Genomic DNA, 23,180 nt, shown 5'->3' on the forward strand with positions numbered 1-23,180 from the left:
TGCAGTGTGGTGAGCGGGTGAGTAAGTGGATGAGTGTGTTGTTATGACCTGCAGTGTGTGAGTGGGTGAGTGTGTTGTTGTGACCTGCAGTGTGGTGAGTGGGTGAGTGTGTTGTGATCTGCAGTGTGGTGAGTGGGTGAGTGTGTTGTGACCTGCAGTGTGGTGAGTGGGTGAGTGTTGTGACCTGCAGTGTGGTGAGTGGGTGAGTGGGTAAGTGTGTTGTTGTGACCTGCAGTGTGGTGAGTGGGTGAGTGTTGTGACCTGCAGTGTGGTGAGTGGGTGAGTAAGTGGGTAAGTGTGTTGTTGTGTCTTGCAGTGTGTGAGTGGGTGAGTGTGTTGTTGTTACCTGCAGTGTGGTGAGTGGGTGAGTGTTGTGACCTGCAGTGTGGTGAGTGGGTGAGTAAGTGGGTGAGTGTGTTGTTGTGACCTGCAGTGTGTGAGTGAGTGAGTGGGTAAGTGTGTTGTTGTGACCTGCAGTGTGGTGAGTGGGTGAGTGTGTTGTGACCTGCAGTGTGTGAGTGAGTGGGTGAGTGTGTTGTTGTGACCTGCAGTGTGGTAAGTGTGTGAGTGTGTTGTTGTGACCTGTAGTATGGTGAGTGGGTGGGTGAGGGTGTTGTTGTGGGCTGCAGTGTGGTGAGTGGGTGAGTGAGAGGGTGAGTGTTGTTGTGACCTGCAGTATGGTGAGTGGGTGAGTGTGTTGTTGTGACCTGCAGTATGGTGAGTGGGTGAGTGTGTTGTTGTGACCTGTAGTATGGTGAGTGGGTGGGTGAGGGTGTTGTTGTGGGCTGCAGTGTGGTGAGTGGGTGAGTGAGAGGGTGAGTGTTGTTGTGACCTGCAGTGTGGTGAGTGGGTGAGTGTTGTTGTTGTTGTGACCTGCAGTGTTGTGAGTGTGTGAGTGGGTGAGTGTGTTGTTGTGACCTGCAGTGTGGTGAGTGTGTGAGTGAGTGGGTGAGTGTGTTGTTGTGACCTGCAGTGTGGTGAGTGGGTGAGTGTTGTTGTGGCCTGCAGTATCAATGGGTGCACAGTCCATGACAACAGTAACCATCACAGGCGCGATACAAGAGCCGTTAGGAGGCGACTGACTCCCACTGGATTGACCCAGGCAATCACGACGTCTCTTGTCACAAAACATCAACAAATTCTGCCGTTGTTGTGCACCACAAGTGCCAGGCCTTGTTGTCAATCCACTGCTGGATGACAGCCTCCCCCACGGCAGGAAGAGCTGAGACGCGGTGCCACAGCACAGTACAACATTGCCCTCTGCTGCCCATCAGGTGTCGCTGCAGCAGCCTGTAACAACCTGATTTCTCACATTAACATCATGCTAATCTCTCACATTAACATCATGCTAATCTCTCACATTAACATCATGCTAATCTCTCACATTAACATCATGCTAATCTCTCACATTAACATCATGCTAATCTCTCACATTAACATGATGCTAATCTCTCACATTAACATCATGCTAATCTCTCACATTAACATCATGCTAATCTCTCACATCAACATAGCCACTTGTGTGCCCTCGTCTAAGAGGCCGCTCTCCTATCTTACAGTTACATGCTAATTTCTCACATTAACATCACTAGCCCCGGCCACTTCTTTATGACCCTTGGGCTACACCTATTTCAAACCTTTTAAAACAGTCTGCCTCAGCAGCAGCAGCAGCAGCAGACCACGCTTTCCCACCTGATGACGGACGCTTGTGTTGCGCCCGAAACGTCGTGATTTATTTTGTTTTCTACCTACGTGACTTTACCAAAAGAACCAAAGAGTATGGATTCCTGCAGTGACGAAAGCTTCAAATCCAGATTGTAACAACCTGCTTTGTGCATCCCGGTTCACCGGGACGAGGCTCTGCGATGCACACGCTGACCCGGACCGGCCCACGGCTCGGGTCGACACGTTGCTCCTCCGTGCGTTGGTCAGTTTGGCTAAGTGCGAACTTAACCTACCCGCTCGATTAATATCCATCAACTCGATCGGTCAGTGTTAATCCGTTGCACGGAAAGTCCCGTTTTGACCAGTTGCCCTCCTGGTTTGCAAGGGAGATCCGCGGTGCATCGGCACAGCGCAACAGCGTCGGAGCGATCCGTACGGAGGAACGGGCAAAAGCGGAACAGAAGATGCCGATGAACTTTTCGTGAACCTCGGCACACCGTGTGTCTGTGTGTGTGTGTTGCAGTGTCGTCGTGCGTTCCATCCGGTTCACTCGTCAGCAACACCGTGCCCTCCGAGGTGAGCTTGCGTGTCGGGCGTGCTTTGCGTGCGTACGGGGTTATGTGTGTGAGTGGGGAGCGGTAGTGTAGCGGTTAGCGCGTTGCGCTGCAAACCCGGCGACCCGGGTTCGATTCCCGCTCACGGCCAATACCGGTGACGATTATCTGAACCTGGTCCTGGGCCTTCCCTAGGTCGACTCAGCCTCAATTGAGTAGCTGGTACGGTGTGTAGTAAACATCGCCACTGGGGAGACAAAGGCGACCAGGCATGGAGCTGGACACCCACCCCCTCGTGTGCCTTGCCTGCCTTCAAAGGTGCTCACTAACAGCACTTGCCCCAAAAGTATGTTACGGGTTATACGGGGAATCTTTATCTTAGCATTTGCATGGGAAGCGGTGGCGCAGAGTTCACCGTCCTCTGATGTTAACTGTGGTCGGAAGTTGAATTGAGGTGGTCAGGGTTTAGAGCACCATGTGGTAACCATGGCTCCACCACTGCCTCTTGGTAAATGAGTATTCTTGTGAGTTAAATACACAGCATATACTCAGTGTTCTGACTCGGATGTCACTCACTTGGTTCGGATAACTACGTAGAGTCAACAAAGTCACGGTGTGGCCACGCGCTAACAAGCACGTTGGCCTCATGTCCTTTGGAAGCCCTGGGCCAGTGTTGAGTAATTTCACGTTCCTGTGGAGAGAGAAAGTCTTTAACTCCACCGGGGTTCAGGGGTCGAGCTTGCAGTCAAGTTCCAGTGGTGAATAAAGTTCTTTTGGAACCACAATGCCGCCCCTTCAGACTTAGAACTTACGCAGGGTCTACGAAAATTATTTAGAATTTAGCATGAACATCCAGAAACTGTCCTATTGAGTATACTCACAGTGACTTACGTGATGTAATCATATCAGTCTTCCATGGTACAAGTCATCCTGAATGCCACTAATCTATGCCTGGGGTGAGCAGTGGCATAGTTGTTAGAGCACTGCACTATGAATCCGACCACTTGAGTTCAATTCCTGGCCACGGCTAACATCGGTGGCGAGTGATGTGCTGGGCGGTGGTGGCTATTCACGTGGCGTGTAATCCAGCATTGGGGGGGGGAGGCAGTGAGGGTTGGTAGATCACACAAATGTTGTAAAGCTCCCTTCCCATGGGTGTCATATCCTGGCTCGTCAGGAGAAGGCAGTACAGCAAGTGGACGCATCGCCATCTGTTTCCATCTGCACGGAGATATAGCGTTGCCCCCTCACGTGCACGGGTTTTCTCCGGGTGCTCCGGTTCCCTCCCACCATTAATTGTCTGAAAACATCTTCAAATGAAAATCCAACGTCGCGGGACCCTCCTGAAAAAGAGTCCGACGAGGATAAATAAGTAAATTGTTTTTTGGAATAATTTTAGCAACTGACCCTGGGACGGACCTCGTTCACCACAACCCGCACCGACGAACCTCGTGGAACATCCCCGTTGACTTGCCACAGCCCGGGGGAAGGCCTTCACCCGGCAGTGCATTAACGGTGGGCTGCTCATGACTCCCAGGCCAACAGTCGATTGGCGAGGGACTGCCGCCCGTGAAGTTGTCGGCTCGAGACCCGGTGTGAGGGTTTGCTTCCTTCCAGGGCTCCTGCCAGTGCCGGGATCACGTGATGGGGCCAGAGTGTGACGTCTGCAAGCCCCTCTATTGGAACATCAACTCCTACAATCCCTCTGGCTGTGAAGGTGAGCGTGGCCCAGCGGCGGTTTGCCCTGGTGCAAGGAATGAAACGGGGGCGGGGGGTGGCCCCGTTGGCTTAACCCGAACCACCCACCCCCTCAGCTCCCTCGTAGCCCGTGGGCCTCCGACCTGCGGGCCCTGGTGCAGTCACGCCGCCCGCACGTTTGGGTTGATTTGTACAAAAATTTGAACGAAAGTAACTTCAGTGTAGTCAGCACCAGGGTTGGGCACTGAAAATATTAGGCCCCCATACTCTTTGGTTCTTTCGGTAAAGTCACGTAGGTAGAAATAAAATAAAGTAAAACAAATCACGACGTTTCGATCACAACACAAGCAATCCTCATCAGGTGGAACAACCACAGCAAGCCCCCGTACCTGATGCGACCCCTGCGCGATAATAGAGGAACTAGGCACAGAGTGACCCACTCATCCACCCAGCGGTGAGCGAGAGTGCACTGTTAAAGGTTGTGGTGGGATAAACCCCAAGGAGGCTATCGAGAAAACACGCGATTTCACTGCTGCATTGTTCCCGAACGAGTGGTTCTGCTTGCGGTCTGCATGAGCTTCCGATGCCGACACCACGGGCATCTGTGAAGGGTCTCTCTCGTGTGCGTTGACTGCAGGCTGCCACTGTGACGGACAGGGCACTCTGAGTGGCGTAGCCGAGTGTGAGCAGGTATTTACTCACTTCATAATTATTTAACATTTATTTTCTATTTGCCGACATTTTCTGTTCTGCTGTGGCCTGCTCTTCTGTACCTACCGCTGTGATGTTGATGTGTTGTTGGTGTTGTTTTTTGTTCTGTGCCGATCGCACTACGGATCTCCCGTGCAAACCGAGCTGGATGACTTGGCTTAAAACGGGACTTTCCGCGTAACAGATGAACATTGGATCGATTGATGCTGCTGACGATGTCGTTCCCCCTCCGCTCCCCCACCCCCGTACTCCGCCTGGCCCGCTACGCGCCACGTCCGTTTTGTCGCACGCAGCTCGCGGGGCAGTGCTACTGCAAGCCCAACGTGGGCACGCGCTCCTGCACGGCCTGCGAGGATGGATACTTCTCGCTCAAAGTCGACAACTACTTTGGCTGCCAAGGTGGGACGAGGGTCCAGCTCTCGCAGGCCGTGCCCCCTCGCGCCTCACCGCTCGTCCCGTGGTCACGCCGCAAGTTCACCTCGAGGCTCTTTTTTGTTTGTTAGTTATGTTAAAAACAAAAATGGACTTCTAGCTGAAGCGCGCCTCTTCGCAAATGTCGCCCGGCGACGCCGCTGCGTTGGCGGCGGTACGCGGGCACAGTCGATACAAATCGACTCGACGCATTGGTCAACAACGCTGTGTGGCCTTGAGATAGGAAAAAACAAAAGATACAATTGACGACGTTGTGGACAACATCCGTTCCTCTTCGTTCGTGTGCTGTGAAGAATGGTCGCTTCACGAATCGTCCACCAGTTCTGCATTTCTTTTGCATTTTAAAGACACACAACTGTGTTATTGAGGGATGTGTTGATTTTCCTTCTTCTTAATGTCAGGCTGAAGTGGTTCCTGCTCTAGCTAATGCTGTTGATTCCACTACATCGCCCCCCCCCCCCCATTACAGCGTAAGCTGGACATATAAGCATGCCCGTGTATATATAAAGCACAGTGCGGATACAAGCAACACACTGGTCGTGAGCAATATCCAATACGAGCGGATATCAAGATACAAACACAGCTGGCCCCACTCCCAAAAGGGTGTGCCCGCAGCCAGCGTCCACTCCACCTCCTGCCTGCTCCCTTCCCTCCGCCACTGCGCCGTCGGGCACCACCGTTCACCAAAGCTCCCCCTCGGTGTTTCGCGCCGTGGCACAAACCTGCTCGTCTCCACTGCTCTCCCTTCCGTCTGTTCGGTGCACACCGCCAAACGCGTGAACCCCGACGAGCACCAACCTCGTGGGGCCCCGTGACAGCCTCCTATGGCGGGGACCAGAGACTGAGGCCCCAACCCGTGGGATTGTATCGTTTCCACTGCGCGCTCGTGAACACCAAATGGAGATTGTTACTAGCGGCCGTCGCTCAGATTCGCTGCTTGCCAATTCAAATGTGTCGCCGCGCTGTGCCGTGCTGTGCGTGTGTGCGCTATGCTGTGCGTGCCGTCTGTGCGTGCCGTGCTGCCTGTGCGCGCGTTATGCTGCTGCGCATGCCGTGCATGCTGTGTGTGTGCGTGTGTGATGTGCTGCTGCGTGCTGTGTGTGTGCGCGTGTGATGTGCTGCGCGTGCCGTGCATGCTGTGTGTGTGCGTGTGTGATGTGCTGCTGCGTGCTGTGTGTGTGCGCGTGTGATGTGCTGCGCATGCCATGCATGCTGTGTGTGCGTGCGTGTGATGTGCTGTGCGTGCCGTGCATGCTGTGTGTGTGCGTGTGTGATGTGCTGCGCATGCCGTGCATGCTGTGTGTGCGTGTGTGATGTGCTGCGCGTGCCGTGCATGCTGTGTGTGTGCGTGTGTGATGTGCTGCGCGTGCCGTGCGTGGCGAGTGCAGGCTGCCTCTGCGACGTTGGGGGGTCGCTGGGCCACGGCTGCGACAGCCGCACGGGCGTCTGCAGCTGCCGCCCCCACCTGGGGGGGCGCCGCTGCGACCGGTAGGGAGCCGCGCTGCGCCGCACTTCCCTTGCACGCGAAACGCGCCGCCTGGTCTTCTCGTCACGGTCCGATTGTGCCCTGGGTGTCTCGTCGCAAATTTGACGGAAAAAATTCCCGTGAGGAACTTTGATGGTGAACGGTGCCACTCCACCTTGTTAAGATGATGTGTGTTCCAGATGCACAGTGCAAGTTCCAACCCATCAACCAAGACCCCAACAATATACCTTGCCGCCTACCTAAGTCCAAAGTCCCCCTTCTGGGATCACGCCGTCAACATTGTAGAATTCACACCCAGATCCGAAACTGAAGACGCACGCCACGGTCCACGGTCGTGCAATTGTGGCCACCCTCGGTAGCCCAACGCGGCGAGAAAGATGCGACACCCCCCGTCAACTGAGCGTACCGAAATTCCAGCCAAATTCTGGCAGAAACCAGGACCTTGAAGATGCGGCAGTGGCTAAGGAAGCCGCTTCCGTCAATTGCGCATTTCCTGGCCCTATACATGGCCAGTTTGCCGTTGTTCATGATAAAGTTCGTCAACACCTCTTGGTAGCCTCGTTACCCCTATATCCAAAAATAAGAATTTGTGGGTGAGAAATGAAGATTGAATTTCAGTAGAATATTTCGTAACAGCTTACAGAGTAAGCCCCACGGTGTTCTGCGCTCCTTCAACAGAGGGACAGCAAAACTCCACCAACTCTCTTCTGAGGCCCCCCACATGGCAAGCAGGTCTCAACGTCGTCATTTAGCTCCCGAACGTGTTGCTGCTGTACGTGCGCTGAACTTGGGTCCCGCCGCAGAGACGGAGCAATAGGATCGGCTCTCGTGCGCACGTTCTGGGCGAATGATTGCATCGCAGGACGCGCGTACGTGCGTTGAACTTCTTTTGGACGCCGTACGTAGCCCGACCGTGCTGATCGGAGGTGTTGGGGAAGGACAACAAACTAAACACAATATTCGAGTGGACGAGTGCAAGTTCCTGCCGGAGCCGGTGCATGGCTTCACGTGGCGTCCCCCCCCACCCCAAAGAAGTGCGATGAACCCAAAGGTCATGAGTGGTCAGGCTTGGCCCCATCAACTCTCTAGGCGAGAGATCCCAGTTTCAACGCAGGTCACCGAGACTCGGATTCCACCCACCCCCTCGTGTGCCGTGCCGGTCTTCGTAGGCGCTACCCGCTAACAGCACTTGCCCCAACAGTCTACCGAGGCTTTACGGGTGATCTTTATCTTGCGTGTGTGTGTGTGCAGGCCGGAGCAGCACTACTTCTTGCCGGGGATGCACGCGCTGCGGGTGGAGGTGGAGGAGGGCCTCACGCTGGAGGGGCGCCCCGTGCGCTTCGGATTCGACCCGAACGAGTTCAGCGACTTCAGCTGGCGCGGCTACGCGCAGATGTCCTGCCTGCAGGTGGGGGCCTCCTCCTCTCCCTCCCCTCCCTCTCCTCCCTCCCTCCCTCCCTCTCTTCCCCTCCCTCCCCTCCCCTCCACCTTTCCTCCCTCCTCTCCTCCCTCTCTCCCTCCCCTCCCCTCCCTCTCCTCCCTCCCTCCCTCTGGTAGTGGCACATTGGTATGTGTCTTGCACTATGAACCCGGCTACACGAGTTTGATGCTTGGCCGTGGCTAACATCAATGGCGAGTGATTCCAAAACTGGTCATGGGCCTCACCAAGGTGGACTCAGCCTTAAATGGGTACCTGGTGTGGTCTGTCAGTATCAGCACTGGGGGAGCGTGCCACATCAGCCTTAATAGACACTCACTAACAACACTGATATCATAATCTGTTTCTAAACCAAGCTGTGCTTCGGCATGTGTGGGCGCTTGCATTGTGCATGCGTGTGTGTGTGCGTGCGGTGTGTTGTGTGTGCGTGTGGTGTGTGTGGACGATGTGTGTGTGCGTGCGGTGTGTGCGTGTTCACGTGCGGTGTGGGCGTGCGTGCGGTGTGTTCTGTGTGCGTGCGGTGTGTTGTGTGTGCGTGCGGTGTGTTGTGTATTCACATGCGCTGTGTGTGTGCGCGTGTGCAGACGCAGCTGGTGGTGCGGGTGCAGGTGGAGCTGCCGCTGCTGTACCGCGTGGTGTTCCGCTACCAGAGCGCGGTGCCGCACGACGTGCAGGCGGTGATCTCCGTCACCGAGGACTTTAGCTCGGACACCTGCTGGAGCTGTGAGCGCCGGCACCGCACACGCACACACGCACACACACACACACATGCACGCACACACGCACACACACGCACACACGCACACACACGTGCACACACACGCGCACGTGCACACACGCACGCACACACACACACGCACGCACGCACGCACACACACGCACGCACGGCCTTACGTGGGCCAGGCCCTCCGCTCAGCAGCTCCGAACCTCGCGGCCCATTCCCGGATTCGAACTCTCGCCCAGCGCTCTCCATGTCTGTGACGTGCGATTGGGGCCTGGCGATCTGGCCGGGGGGGGGGGGCGCGTTAGCCGCGTGTCACAGAGATTCGCGGTTCGAGTCCAGCGGCCGCCCTGGTTAATGCTGCTAAATAGATTGACCTTGCCTTGTTACCCTCATCTAAGCAGCCAATTGCAGCCAAGCAACCAGGAATGAACCCTAATTATTAAATTGGATTCATGTGCGTGACTGCTGATGACATTACAGATCCTACTTCAGTAGGCGGGTTGGGAAGCCCTTTCACGTGAGAGCTGAAATTTGGTTAACACCCGGTGACGCTGGATGTGATGTCCAGAAAAGCGTCGGGAACGAAAACTATCACATTTTGCTTGCGTTCAACATTCCCGTTTTGCTGATACATCAGATCAATTTGCATATTTGCCCAGGTGACAACATGATTTGATTGGCTCAAGCGGTGGAGGGTTGTCGTCCTGGAAGTTGACGTTAGACCCATGACCAAACCCAACATAAACTAATCTTGAAGCACTGCCGGGTGTACTCCAAGGCATTGAAATCGTCTCGCCTATGGTACGTGTACGCTAATCACTGTGACGCTGTTCCGCCCGACGTGCTCCAGACCCAGTTGTAACCCTTCTATTGTAGTAAAGGGCGCCATGGTGGCGAAAATGTTAACTACCTCGCCTGGTATACAGAAGGTCATGGGCTCGACCCTGACTCATTTCGAATCAACTGCTGCAATACATTTCCACGCGATAAGCCACTTCGTTGAGCCATCACCTGTGACCAGCTCGCTTCTGCAAAAGAGCTACACAGCTCAGTTTAGTAAAGTCAGGGCGCCTGCTTCAGGTGTTGAAACATTTGCACGGTCATCGAACGTTCGGATGAAAATGTGACCGATGGCTTCATCTCCACCAATCGGCTGTGACATCTCAAAAGTTAAGCAGAGCGGAGCCTGGATAGCGCTTGGATGAGGCGACCACCGTGGGTCGATGCATCTCCGCGTCGCGTCCCCTGATCCCCCGTGGTGTCTCTCCACGTCGCGTCCCCTGATCGGCACACAGGCCAGGAGCAGAGCCGCTCGGTGACGTTTGGCCGCGCGGTGTCGCCGGCCCTGGTGACGGTGCCCGGGAACGGGGCACCCGCCACCCCCTTCGTGCTCAACCCCGGCACGTGGTACATCGTCATCGAGGTGCAGGACGTGCTGCTGGTACGACGCACCGCCCCCCACTACGACCACCACCCCCCACTACGACCACCACCGCTCCCCACTACGACCACCACCGCTCCCCAATACGACCACCACCCCCCACTACGACCACCACCCCCCCCACTACGACCACCGCCCCCCACTATGACCACCACCCCCCACTACGACCACCACCCCCCACTACGACCACCACCGCTCCCCACTACGACCACCACCCCCCACTACGACCACTGCCCCCCCACTACGACCACCGCCCCCCACTACGACCACCACCCCCCACTACGACTACCACTGCTCCCCACTACGACCACCACCCCCCACTATGACCACCACCCCCCACTACGGCCACCACCCCCCACTATGGCCACCACCCCCCACTACAACCACCACCGCTCCCCACTACGACCACCACCCCCCACTACGACCACCGCCCCCCCACTACGACCACCACCCCCCCCACTACGACCACCACCCCCCCACTACGACCACCGCCCCCCCACTACGACCACCGCCCCCCACTACCACCACCGCCCCCCACTACGACCACCGCCCCCCCACTACGACCACCGCCCCCCACTACCACCACCGCCCCCCACTACGACCACCGCCCCCCACAAGCCAACCCAGAGGTGTCCACGTGATGGCTGGGCACAGCTGCTGCCTCGCCTGCGCCGGTGGTGGTGCTGGTGGTTGTTGTTGTTGTTGTGTTGTTGTTGTTGTGTGGAGTGTGAGCTCGGGGGGCCGCCTGTGACTCTCGCGAGTCTTCACCTTCACCCGCTCCTGGTCGTTAACTTCTTTACACGCGGATCGACTCGCCTCACCCGCTCGCTTGTGTAACGCTTGAAAAGGATCCACGAGTAGCCTTTGTCGTGAGTGACCCCGTCAAAAATCCCTGGACGCGGCTTGTGACGCGCGTCGTCTGACGCCCGCGTCGCGAGATCTCGAATCCGATGTTTAGTCGACGGATCGTTACATCCGGCGGGGGAAGGGTCCGGCGGGCGGTGTCGCCGCCATGGCCGATGCCTGCACGGTCGTCGAAAATCCCCTTGGTGGAGAGCGCTCGCGACGCAGAGAGAAGTCACCGCATCACACAGCGCTGCTTTCTTTGCAGGTCGTTTGCGAGCGTTTTTGCCTGTTGCTGCTGGAGGCAGTTTATTGAGCAAAGCTGCATTAAACGGCATGTTTTGGCTGTAATAACACACGGGGATAAGGGGTGGTATTAGAGGGAATATTCATTGAGCCGATCGTTGAATCTCTTCATCTCTAAAGCCACGCGGCGAGCGGCGTGCTATCGTGCGTGCTTGCGTGTGTAAGCGCTCTGTACGTGCGTGATGCGCGTGTGTGCGCGCTGCACTGCAATGAGGTGTGGGGAGCGGTGGTGTCACGGTTAGCGCGCTGCGCTACGAAACTGGCAAACCCGTGTTCAATTCCCGCTCACGGCCAACAGCAGCCACGAACATCTGGAACGGTCTTGGGCATCGCCTATGTCACTCGTCCTCAAATGAGTGCCTGGTGCAGGGTGTAAAATAAGTGTTTCGTTTTCGTGATTTGTTTACCTTTCCTAAACTAATTCCTACCTTGTTTTTCTGTCGTTTGTTGTCATATTCTGACCTGCCCCTGCTAGACATCTATGAGAAAGAGCTTTACAGCTTATCGGATTTTCCAGGAAAAAATATGCTGATTCTGTATAAACATTGCCACTAAGGAGACAAAGGCGGCCGGGCGTGGTGCTGGCCACCCACCCCCTCGTGTGCCATGCTGGCCTTCTTAAGTGCTCGCTAACAGCACTTGCACCAACAGTCTGTTAAGGCCGCACGGGGGATCTTTGTCTCTGTGTTCTCGTGTGTGTGGCAGGATTACCTGGTGCTGCTGCCCAGCACCTACTACGAGGCTCCCGCACTGCAGGTGAAGGTCACGGAGCCCTGCCGGCACAGCGCGACCCCCGACCAAGCCGATGACAAGTGAGGGCCACGCCACACCAACCAGCAGCCTGAGACACTGACTCACTGCAGACTGAGACAGGGCACCCACTGACTCACACCAGACTGAGACAGGGCACCCACTGACTCACTGCAGACTGAGACAGGGCACCCACTGACTCACTGCAGACTGAGACAGGGCACCCACTGACTCACAGCAGACTGAGACAGGGCACCCACTGACTCACACCAGACTGAGACAGGGCACCCACTGACTCACTGCAGACTGAGACAGGGCACCCACTGACTCACAGCAGACTGAGACAGGGCACCCACTGACTCACTGCAGACTGAGACAGGGCACCCACTGACTCACAGCAGACTGAGACATGGCACCCACTGACTCACTGCAGACTGAGACATGGCACCCACTGACTCACAGCAGACTGAGACATGGCACCCACTGACTCACTGCAGACTGAGACAGGGCACCCACTGACTCACAGCAGACTGAGACATGGCACCCACTGACTCATTGCAGACTGAGACATGGCACCCACTGACTCACTGCAGACTGAGACATGGCACCCACTGACTCACAGCAGACTGAGACATGGCACCCACTGACTCACTGCAGACTGAGACATGGCACCCACTGACTCACAGCAGACTGTTCACATGGCACCCACTGACTCACAGCAGACTGAGACATGGCACCCAGGCAGGTTCTCATCCGCCCCCACTCCCTCTCCCCGCCCCGTGCGTCCCAGCTGCCTGCTCTACTCCTTCCTGCCGCTCGACGGCTTCGCGAATGTGGCCGCGGCACTCGGATTCCACGTGGACCGCTCGGGCCAGCGCGTCGCCGTGCAGGGGCGCACCCGGCCCCACCCCTCCCCAGCTGCCGTGGTGGAACTCGGCGCCCAGCATGTGAGCGACTTCCCCCCCTTCCACCTTCCTGTCTCCTTTGCGTGCCCCCCCCCCCCGCCCACTACACACACGAAGACAAAGATCCCCCGTGTAGCCTTAGCAGAGACTGTTGGGGGGCAGGTGCTGATAGTGAGCATCAGCTGTGAAGGCCGGCGTGGCGCACGAGGGGCCCCACGTAGACTCCGCTCGTGGTGCGTGTGCATAGGTGTGTCTGTGTGTGCGTGGGCGTTTTTAGCGTGCGTGTGCATGCGTGCGTGTGCGTGCATGCGTGTGTGTTCTGGGGAGCAGTAGTGTAGCAGTTAGCTTGCTGCGCTACGAACCCGGTCATCCGGGTTTGATTCCCACTCACGACCAACGCCAGTGACGATTATTTTTATCTGAACCGGTTCTGGGCCTCCCCTAGGTCGACTCAGCCTCAAATGAGTACCTAGTGCGATGTGTAAAAGCATTGGCACTAGGGAGACAAAGGCGGCCGGGCATGGTGCTGGCCACCTACCTCCTTGTGTGCCGTGACAGCCTTCGCAGGTGCTACTCGCTATCAGCACTTGCCCCAACACTCTGTTAAAGGCCGTACGGGGGATCTTTGTCTACGTTTTCTGTGCGTGCGCAGGACAACTTGCACGTGGCGCTGGACGGGCTGGAGCCAGGTGAGCACGCGCTCGTGCTCGAGTTTGCGAGCGAGGCCGAAGCGAGCCAGACGCCGGCCGTCACGGTGCGGCACGGCCTGGGTGCGGAGCCGCAGGCCACCGTCACCATCCAGCCCTGCGACTTCAGGTGCCCCCCCCCCCCACCGCCCAACATCCTCCAACCCAGAATCAGAATCTTTATTTCGGTCTGGAGGAAATCCGATGAGCTACGAAGCTCTTTTTCACAATTGGCTGCCCTCTCCTGCGCCTCGCCGGTGCGGCGGGCCCCAAGTGCCACCCCGCGATGTTTTACAGGCCAGGGCAAATTCTCCGTTTTGGTTGCCCCGGCGGTGTTTAGCGGCGAGCTGCCCGCCAGTCGCGCCGCCACAGCTTCAGCTGAGCTGACGAGGAGGTGGTGCCTGGCTGGGGCCGGGGGTGGGCGATCATTTGGCAGGCGTAGCGAGATGTTAACTGCCTCGCCTGGTGTACAGGAGGTTGTGGGTTCGATCCCGACCCTGACGCCCACCCCTCCCCCTACTCTGGCCTTGGCATCTGATTGGCTCGCAAGTGATGACATCGCATCTATCCCTCTATTTAAGGAACGGAAGAGGAGGATTTCTCCACAAATCTGGCTATCACATGATGATGCTAGTGGTATTTACTGGCAAAACGTCATACTCGAATTGTAGATGTTGTGTGTTTACTCTCCAACACACCAGTGTGCTGTACTAGTAACGAATTTGCATGTTTTGTTTATGTGACAAACCTTACTAATTGGATGCGTCGGGTGGTGGCAGGTTTAACGACACATTTATATTTATACGATCTAATCCCAAAAAAAACTCTGTATATTTGCTGTTTGCATTTTATCTCTCCCTGTGGTCGCGTGGATTTTTCTCCGGATCCTCTAGTTTTTCTCTCCCACATTTAGAATCAACATCACGCGTTTAGAGTATTTGGCTGCTACACATTTACGCGTGATGGTAGGCCACCACTTCGTGGCCAGATAGCTCAGTGACCAGATAGCTCTGTGAGCCTTACCTGATCAAATAAAAATAAATTATAATGTTTGGCCCCCGCGTGGCTCAAACCCAGGCAAGGCCAGACGCGGACAGCTGGCAACCCTCTTTGGAATATCTGAACCGGCCCTGGGCCTTCCCTAGGTCAACTCAGCCTTAAATAAGGACTTGATGTGGTGTGTAAACATCACGAATGGGGGTAGCCAACGACAGCGGAGGACATGGTGCTAGCCCCACCACCCTCGTGTGCAGTGTTGGCCTTCGTAGCTGCTTGCTAAGTGTGCTCATGACCTGCTCCAGTTTGGCAGCAGAGGTTTCACTTCGAATCATTCAAGCAGCATTCTCGTTTCGTTGGCTGCGTACTGCTTTGTAAAAAACTGCCTGGCCTTTCGCTCCTTACAGAGCTCCAAGTCTTCTCGGTCACAGTTAGGCTCTATCTTTTCTCTGCTTGCGTAATATGTGGACCTCTTTAAATGTAGATCTGCGCCAGTTTAAAACATTCATGCTAGCCTGCCTGTGATTCATGGTGGGGTTAACCAGACTGGATTATTTGCGAAGCTGCATTGGCTGGGTCATGTAACCCGCATGCGCAGCCACTGCACGCCCAGGTAACCTCTGTTTGGCCGGATAGACGGAGCTAAATTGGCGTGGCATTGGCTAGAGAAGGGATGGACTGATGCTGTACAGGAGGGTGTGGAGCGGAGCGGACTTGCTCAATGACTAGTGTCAAGATCGGCCTCTCTGGAGGAGGCTCGTTAATGTTACTACTGTGCAGTTGGAGGAAGTCGCCCTCCAGCAACAATGCAGGGCAGAGGAGCGATGCTCACAACAACGAGCGGAGCGCTGGGTGGCTAAAACACAGCAAGTTGGCACAGTAGGGGGCACAGGTGGTGCATCTACCGGTCATCTCAATCAGTCGACCCATGGCACCTGGGTCTGTGACGCGCGACCTCCTGCCAGCGAGCCGTCGACACTTCACGTGCCCTGAAAAGTGCGCCGGGCCTGGCACAAGCGCCGAAGTGGCATCACCGCCGCTGCGTGGTTGTTGTGCGCGTGTTCGTGCCGGAGCAGCTTCCTGTGCCGGGCCGTGGCTGTGGACGCTCGTGGCCGCGTCGCCGTCTTCTCGCTCGCCAGCCGCGCCGACGTCGTCGTCAGCGGCCAGGGCCTGCACCGCCTCCTCCTCGTCAGTCTCACCCCTCGCGGCCGCGGTGCCTCTCGCTCGCCCTCCCATTGCATGCCTCCTCCCCCTCCCCCTCGTATTCTTCCCACCCAGTGTGGGAATCTCCACTCGTCCCCATCCTGGGCCCGACCTCCACATCCACTCCGCGATCCTTAGGATCTCCGTCCACCCCGAGCCACCCTCTCTCTCTTGGCGTCAGTCTCCGCTCCGGCGCTTCCACGTTTGTCGCCTATCTTCCCGTTCGGTTGTCCTCTCTTCTTCTTCCTCTTACTCCACTTGGCCCCAGACATCTCGAGTGGACGTCCTTTCAGCCTGTCTGGAGATGGACACCGCCACCCTTGACTTCTTCCCCGTCTCTTCGTGTCTGACCCGTTCTCGTCTACTGATCCCAGATATCCATCTCAGATACTTTTGCGGCCGTTCAATTGTTTGTCGACGCCGCTGCTGGTGTGGGAAAGGCCTGCGCTAGGAGGGAGCTCCAGAGCAGCGCTTCCCACAACCTTTTTGAGTGTGAGAACCCCTTTTCAGCCTCACTATTAGCCATACTCGTTGGTTTTTTCGGTAAAGTCACGTAGGTAAAATATTTAAATAAATTAAATCACGACGTTTCTGGCGCAACACAAGCGTCCTTCTTCAGGTGGGGAGGCTGAAACTCACTATTAGCCATTCGAAATTGTACATTTCCTTGGCGAGGATGTTATTATTTTTTATCCACGGGACCCCCCTGTAGTAGCCTCGCGGACAACCACGGGTTGGGAGCCGCTGCTCTAGAGCAGTGGACTCTTCACCTTTACTGCAGCCTTGCACCCCATTGGTTCTCAATCGTTGATTTGTTTTAATTATCGTGATAAATAAATAGGTTTGATGAAACAAAGTAGTTGTACTTACGTGCCCATGCTTAATTTGTTTTTCTATAATTTACTTTTTGGAAAAAAATTTGGCAATGTCTCGCACCCCCAGGTTAAGAATCACTGCCTTAGAGCGTGCCACTCGGAGCGTGGAGGCGTGGCCCAGTGACGTCACTGGAGGCGTGGCCCAGTGACGTCACTGGAGGCGTGGCCCAGTGACGTCACTGGAGGCCGCCATGTTGGCGCACGTGGAAGCTATATTTTTTTAGCTCTATAAAAGCATTTTTCTCACTCGCCACTGAGGTTCAAATATCGCATTGGGCAGCTCCTGATACACGGCCTCGGTCCACTACTGAATAAAACAACACATGCTTGTTTTGGGTTGTGTCTCGCTTATAGATGGTTGATGCATTGTTGTTTATTTTTCTCCTTGCTGCAGCACAAGATATATGCTGTCCCGTACAAGGACTTCAGCATGGAGCTGGTGGAGCCACTCGTGCACTGTGTGAGCATGCACGGTACTCATTCCAGCCAGAGGTACACACTAGCACCCTCGCCATCGCACCGCCGCTATCCCCACAATCAGGTTCTGAGTGCGGGAGTGTGTACGTGTGGGTAGCTGGAGTGTAGCGGTTAGCGCACTTCGCTACGAACCTGGCGACTCGAGTTCGATTCCCTCTCACGGCCAACACCAGTGACGAGTATCTGAACTTGTCCTGGTGCGGTGTGTAAACATTGCCACTGGGGAGACAAAGGCGGCCAGGCGTGTTGCTGGCCATCCACCCCCTCGTGTGCCGTGTCGGCCTTCATAGGTGCTGCTACTCGCTTAACAGCACTTGTCCCAACAGTCTATTAAGGCTACACCGGGGGGGGGGAATCTTTGTCTTTTGTGTGCGCGTGCGTCTCAGCGCTCGCTGCATCGACTCCACGTTCTCTCAGCCGGCGGGCTCAGTGCGCTCCGAGGGGGGCAGCCCGGCCCCCACCGACGACAGGCAGCAGAGGCCTTCCAGCGCCCAGGGAGCGCCGCCGCTCATCCACCTGCACGGCGAGGAGGTGAGCGCGGCACATGGAGAGCGCCAGCGGGGAGAGGAGGACGCAGCCCACGGCACACCACGGTGGTGTGGGCTCCTTCCGCGGACGAGGAGGAAAAGCACAACGATGCAAACTCTCTCTCTCTCCTGAAGCCCTCTCGTGGCCAGCAGCAGCAGCAGCAGAACTCGACATTGCCATTTAGCCCCTGAACGTTGCCACGCGCAAGAAAAGGGATAGCCCACGGAAATGAAAATTCACCGGCTCCATTATTTCGCCCACGGACGTGTACCCGCGATTCAGAAGCAACGTTAATGACAATAAAACAACTTTAAGGACTGCCTGCCGGCAGGCAGTGTAACAGTTAGCGAGCTGCGCTACGAACCTGGCCACCCGGGTTCGATTCCCGCTCATGGCCAACATCGGTGACGATTACCTGAGCCGGTCCTGGGCCTCCCCCTAGGTCGACTCAGCCTCAAATGCGTACCCAATGTGGAGCGTAAACCTCACCACTTGGGAAACAAAGGCGGCCGGGCGTGGTGCTGGCCACCCATCCATCTCGCGTGCCGAGCCGGCCTTCGTAGCTGCTCGCTAACACCCACCTGCCCCTACAGTCTGCTCAGGCTACACGGGGGATCCTTATTTTTATCTGCAGGTGCGAGCGAGCGTGCGTCTGGCCGTGCCGGCTGTGGGGCGCTACGTGTTCGTGGTGCACTTCCACCAGCCCCTGCACCCGTCCTTCCGCACCGACATCCACCTGGACGCCGGGCTCTCGTGGCACGGTCTGTTCCCCCCCCCTCCTTTCCCCCCCCCTCTACCCGTCCACCCCCACCACATGCAACACGCCACGGTGGCGAGATGTTAATTACCTCACCTGGTGTACAGGAGGATGTGGGTTCCATCCCGACTATCTCGGCTTCGCTGTGCGCTGCGTTGCACCGCTAGTCGAGTAGATAACCTTGCGTTCAATAAACCCTCGGAGCCAGGATGAACGTCCAACTCCAATCGTCATTTATTGATTGTAACAAGGCAAAACTGGTGAGAAAACACAGATACAGCATCTGTTATAATCCGGAAACACCAACACAATGAACACCACCGCATCAGAACATTGTCTTAGATAACAATATATCCTGGACGGACCAGGCCCCTACATTACCACTGAACAACTAGACAAAGGCACAAGCCGGTGCGTTGCATACAGACACATCGTGTATTCATCCCACTGCACCCCAAATGTACAGCATTACACATAACACTAAACTGTGGATGAGATACTTCGTCATCTTTACTCTCAGGATCGCAACATAAGCACAAGTCTGACTCGACCTACTAAATCACAAGTAACATCCACAATAAGGAAAGTCGCAGGCTTCGTTACTAACTAGGCCTCGTATTTACCACAACAACTTAACGGCACCATAAAGGCATTTACATCACTATAACGGTCATTCCAACATTTCAACAGCATTGACAATATTATAGGAATATAAACAACTTACATACAATGCTTCTTAAGCTCCCACAATGGACAAGTGCGGCTGTGGTCTCACTGAGATGTGATGCGTGCCGCCATCTTGACTTATCTGTGTAATGGCCGACGCCCACGTGGTACAGTGGAAATCTAAAATCGTAACTTCCTTGTCACGTGACTAAAATTAGCATAAAAAAACAGGAACTTCCTGTGAACGTATGCTCCACATCTGCTGTGAGGCAAGACACCGACCGTGATGCCTGCTGTATATTTTGAGTTTCCGTGTCTCTCTCTCCCCGTGGTTGTGTGGATTTTTCTCCGGTTTTTCCCTCCACATTTAGAATCGGCGTGCTTTTTGAGCATTTGGCTGCTCTAAATTTCCACGTGGTAAGCCACTTCGTTTGTGGCCAGGTCACTTCTGACAAAGAGCTGCATAGCCCAGTGGGCATTGCCATGGGACACGCCGGCGTATATTGGCCGGTGAGTCCCATGGTAAAATGAGCGTGTGCTGGCACGAGTCGCGCCATAAAGTGAAAGGGACCACGATATTAGGCTTTGGAGAGACAGGGCGGAGACGGATCAACGATGAGCGACTGGCTGTTCTAACGACCATTATAGCAGCTCTAGCAGAGGGACAAAGACCCGATGGGTTGGCAGCGAGAGAGCGTGATGCTAATGTGATGCTGGCATTGCTGACAGTGGTGGTGCGGCGTGCGCGCTCCGTGCATGCAGGGCAGCTCAACGCTTCTGCTTGCGTGCACGGCCGGGGCTGCCGTGGGGCGGTGGAGGCCGACGGCTGGCTGGGGCTGGACGTGACGTCTCTGCACGTCGTCGCCACCGTCATCGTGCCGCACGGCCGCTCCCTTTGGCTGGTCAGCAGCCTCCGCGAGCATCGCGACGCGCGGTCACGGAGGAACTTGCACGGCGTTGCCACGCGGTCATCGCCTCTGCTCCACGAGGGGGGGGGGAGGGGGGGCATTGCAAAAGCCGCGTGCGCCGGAGGGCCGCGTGGTGCCACGCGTCACGTGATGGCGTTGCGTGGGGCATCGTGTTATCGTAACCTGTGTGCACGTGTGATAGCTAATAATGCCTCCGGGTGTCACCTCGCTTTCATCTCTTTAATCTCTCGTCTACAGATGTCTCATATCGTATGTCACAATCCTTGCGTCTCAGTGGGGCCACAGCTTGGTATGGACCACTCCGACTGACCCCCGGGGGTTGCCAGTTTAAGAACCGTGCCTATAAGGGTTAGGAGAGAGACCATGAGGTTGAATAGGATAGACAGGTTTTGCCTTCACAAGGTTCATCCCACTGCAGGTGAAAGGGCCATGCAGGAGGGCAGTGAAAGCATGCGTATGTCTTGATGTCCGTGTGCGGTGTCCAAAGCCCGTCGACGCCTGCAATTGTGGTCGAGACCAAACGTATCCTCTCTGGCATTTAAAGTGATAGCTTTAAATGCGTAGCCACGTTCATCTCTATTGCTTTCTCTCCGCTGGTTGTGTGTGGAATCTGGTTGGGTGGCATTGCCGTTGGAGAGCTTTACAGTTGCAAGGTAGTGAATTCAAATCTCTGCTACGTGACTTTACCGAAAGAACCGTAGAGTATGGATTCCTAAAATCACGAAAGCTTCAAATCAAGATTGACTCTGTTGAGGGGGTTGACTCAGGCCTATCTATCCTGCCTCGGTAGATAAAAATAACTCCTAGTTTGTAGGAAATATGCAGTGGTCATTTTATGGAGAGGCTGACCCCTGCCATAAACCATGGAATTCTTGACCCCCGCCACGGGGCTGGCAGTGGAGGTGAACTGTTCATATGTGGAGCTTGTTCCACGCTGCTTCTGTGATGTTCCGGCGATATTCGGGAATCCCGCAAGAGCAGTGCGAGTAGTGGCGTGGCTGTGTGCGGATCAGCCACACTGGAGTTGCAGTACACTGTTACATCTAGATTGAAAACTCATTTCTGTAGAACTGCTTTTTGTGTTGAGTTTGTTGTTGTTCCCCCGCACCTCCAATTCGCATGGTTGGCTATGTACGGTGCAAATGAAGTTCAACATAAATACAAGATGAAGATCCCCTGTATAGCCTTAACGGACTTAGCGGGCACCTATGAAGGCCGGCACGACACACGAGGGGGTGGGTGGCCAGCACCACGCCCGACCGCCTTTGTCTCCCCAGTGGCGATGTTTACACACCGCACCAGGTACTCATTTGAGTCGACCTAGGGGAGGCCCAGGATCAGTTCAGATATTCCTCACTGGTGTTCGCCGTGAGCGGGTCCCTGGGTTCGTAGCGCAGCGAACTAACCCCTACGCTACCGCTCCCCCAACATACATAGTGACAATGACCATCATTCGACTACAAAGTGGTGGGATGATGGCCAAAACAGTTCACGTTGATCCAGCCCTCTCCAGGCTCAGGAATTAAAATGCAATTGAATGTAATCGTGATGATGATAATGATGGTGGTGGTGAGCTTCTGCAAAGACACCACCCCGGCGCGTTGGTGGTCCCTGACGTGGGCTGTGTTTGTGCGCGCCGCCTCTCCCAGGAGTACGTGCTCGCGGTGCCGGAGGACTCGTTTGACCCCACCATGTTATCCCCCGAGCCCACCGACAAGTCCGCCGACTTCATCTCGCTCTGCGGAGGAAACAGCTTTGACGTCCAGTAAGCCATCACCTTGCACGTTCAATAATAAAACACCACCAGCAGCAGCAACATGCACATGAACAAACTATGAAACTATCTATTTTTATTTTAACAGGTAAGGCCCACTTGAGCTATATAGCTCTTTTTTAGAAGCGACCTTGCCACAAATGACATAGCTCAAGGAAATGGCACATCACGTGGAAATGTATTGCAGCCAAATACGATAAACGCATATTTCTGAACGTGGAGGAAAAAACCGGGAGGACCCGGAGAAAAATCCACGCGACCACAGGGAGAACATGTAAACTCGGGGTCGGGAACACACCCACGACCTCCTGCATGCCAGGCGAGGGAGTTAACATCTCGCCACCAGTGCTCCCCCGTTCAACATAATCAACTTCTGTCAATTCGGGAATGCGCTATTGCGCGGTCGTACAGATCGGTCTCACCCTCACCCCGTCCTCTTACCCACCCCACCTCATGTGCCTGGCCGCGGCGTGCAGCCCCACGGCATCGCCGCCCTTCTGCCGCGACGCGTCCGCCTCCCTCTCCGCCTTCCACAATGGCGGCGCGCGGCCGTGCGAGTGCCACGGCGCCGGCTCGCTGGGCCCCGACTGCGAGCCGCACGGCGGGCAGTGCCACTGCCGGGCCAACGTGATCGGCCGGCAGTGCACGCGATGCGCCACGGGGCACTACGGCTTCCCGCACTGCCGTCGTGAGTATCCCCCTACCCTCCACCACCTCCCCCCACCTCCCCCCCCACCTCCTCCACCTTTATGAGGGGAAGCTCCTATCTTTTGCCGTTTTCGAATTATTCAGAATTGAACATCATAAAATGAGTTTTTTTTTGTTCAAAACCGCTTAAATCCAAAATATCTCAAAAACAATGAAAGATAGAACAATGTTTAACGTATACATATTTTTTTTATATGTGTATGGGGCACTTAAAATCGAGACCTTAAAATTTTAATTCTCGGATTTTCAGATGTTTCCTGTTGTTTGTGTCCTAAAAGCTACCTATGTACCAAATTTCAGCTTTCTACCTTGTCGGAAAGTAACCTAGCAGTTTTTGAGACATCCAGATTAAGGGCTGTATTTGTATAGACTCGTGCACGTATGTGTGTTTGCGTTTGTGTTCCAGTTGATTTTGTTGAACCAGGCAAGAACTCGAGAGACGAGAATTCGTTTTTTGCAAGGGTGACCGAGCTCACCAAGATGATGAAAGCAAAACAAGTCAAATAGAGTCAAGCTTTGAAGCGAACAGAAATCGCAGCATAAACAACTGGGTAGTTAATCGAGAAGCCGAAACACGTGCACAAACATAAATCAACGTTAAACGGCTCGGCGAGAGATGATTATTTAG

At 55.3% G+C, this 23,180-nt stretch overlaps 1 protein-coding gene across 1 annotated transcript in view; it reads left to right on the forward strand.

The window, feature by feature from the left end:
* Positions 1 to 23,180, forward strand: part of LAMA5 (laminin subunit alpha 5) — a 202,859-nt gene that overhangs the window by 74,890 nt on the left and 104,789 nt on the right. The window contains exons 17-34 of the mRNA XM_078866275.1: positions 2,189 to 2,241; positions 3,837 to 3,936; positions 4,555 to 4,607; positions 4,922 to 5,027; positions 6,449 to 6,548; positions 7,798 to 7,954; positions 8,569 to 8,707; positions 10,004 to 10,149; positions 12,004 to 12,110; positions 12,839 to 12,995; positions 13,606 to 13,769; positions 15,712 to 15,823; positions 17,108 to 17,205; positions 17,577 to 17,721; positions 18,353 to 18,479; positions 19,904 to 20,043; positions 21,720 to 21,835; positions 22,321 to 22,532. Of these exons, the coding sequence (XP_078722401.1) occupies positions 2,189 to 2,241; positions 3,837 to 3,936; positions 4,555 to 4,607; positions 4,922 to 5,027; positions 6,449 to 6,548; positions 7,798 to 7,954; positions 8,569 to 8,707; positions 10,004 to 10,149; positions 12,004 to 12,110; positions 12,839 to 12,995; positions 13,606 to 13,769; positions 15,712 to 15,823; positions 17,108 to 17,205; positions 17,577 to 17,721; positions 18,353 to 18,479; positions 19,904 to 20,043; positions 21,720 to 21,835; positions 22,321 to 22,532 (2,232 nt within the window). The remainder of the gene's footprint in view (positions 1 to 2,188; positions 2,242 to 3,836; positions 3,937 to 4,554; positions 4,608 to 4,921; positions 5,028 to 6,448; positions 6,549 to 7,797; positions 7,955 to 8,568; positions 8,708 to 10,003; positions 10,150 to 12,003; positions 12,111 to 12,838; positions 12,996 to 13,605; positions 13,770 to 15,711; positions 15,824 to 17,107; positions 17,206 to 17,576; positions 17,722 to 18,352; positions 18,480 to 19,903; positions 20,044 to 21,719; positions 21,836 to 22,320; positions 22,533 to 23,180) is intronic.

This window comes from Lampetra fluviatilis, chromosome 22, assembly GCF_964198595.1.
Source record: "Lampetra fluviatilis chromosome 22, kcLamFluv1.1, whole genome shotgun sequence".
In the NCBI taxonomy this organism is placed as follows: Eukaryota; Metazoa; Chordata; class Hyperoartia; order Petromyzontiformes; family Petromyzontidae; genus Lampetra; species Lampetra fluviatilis.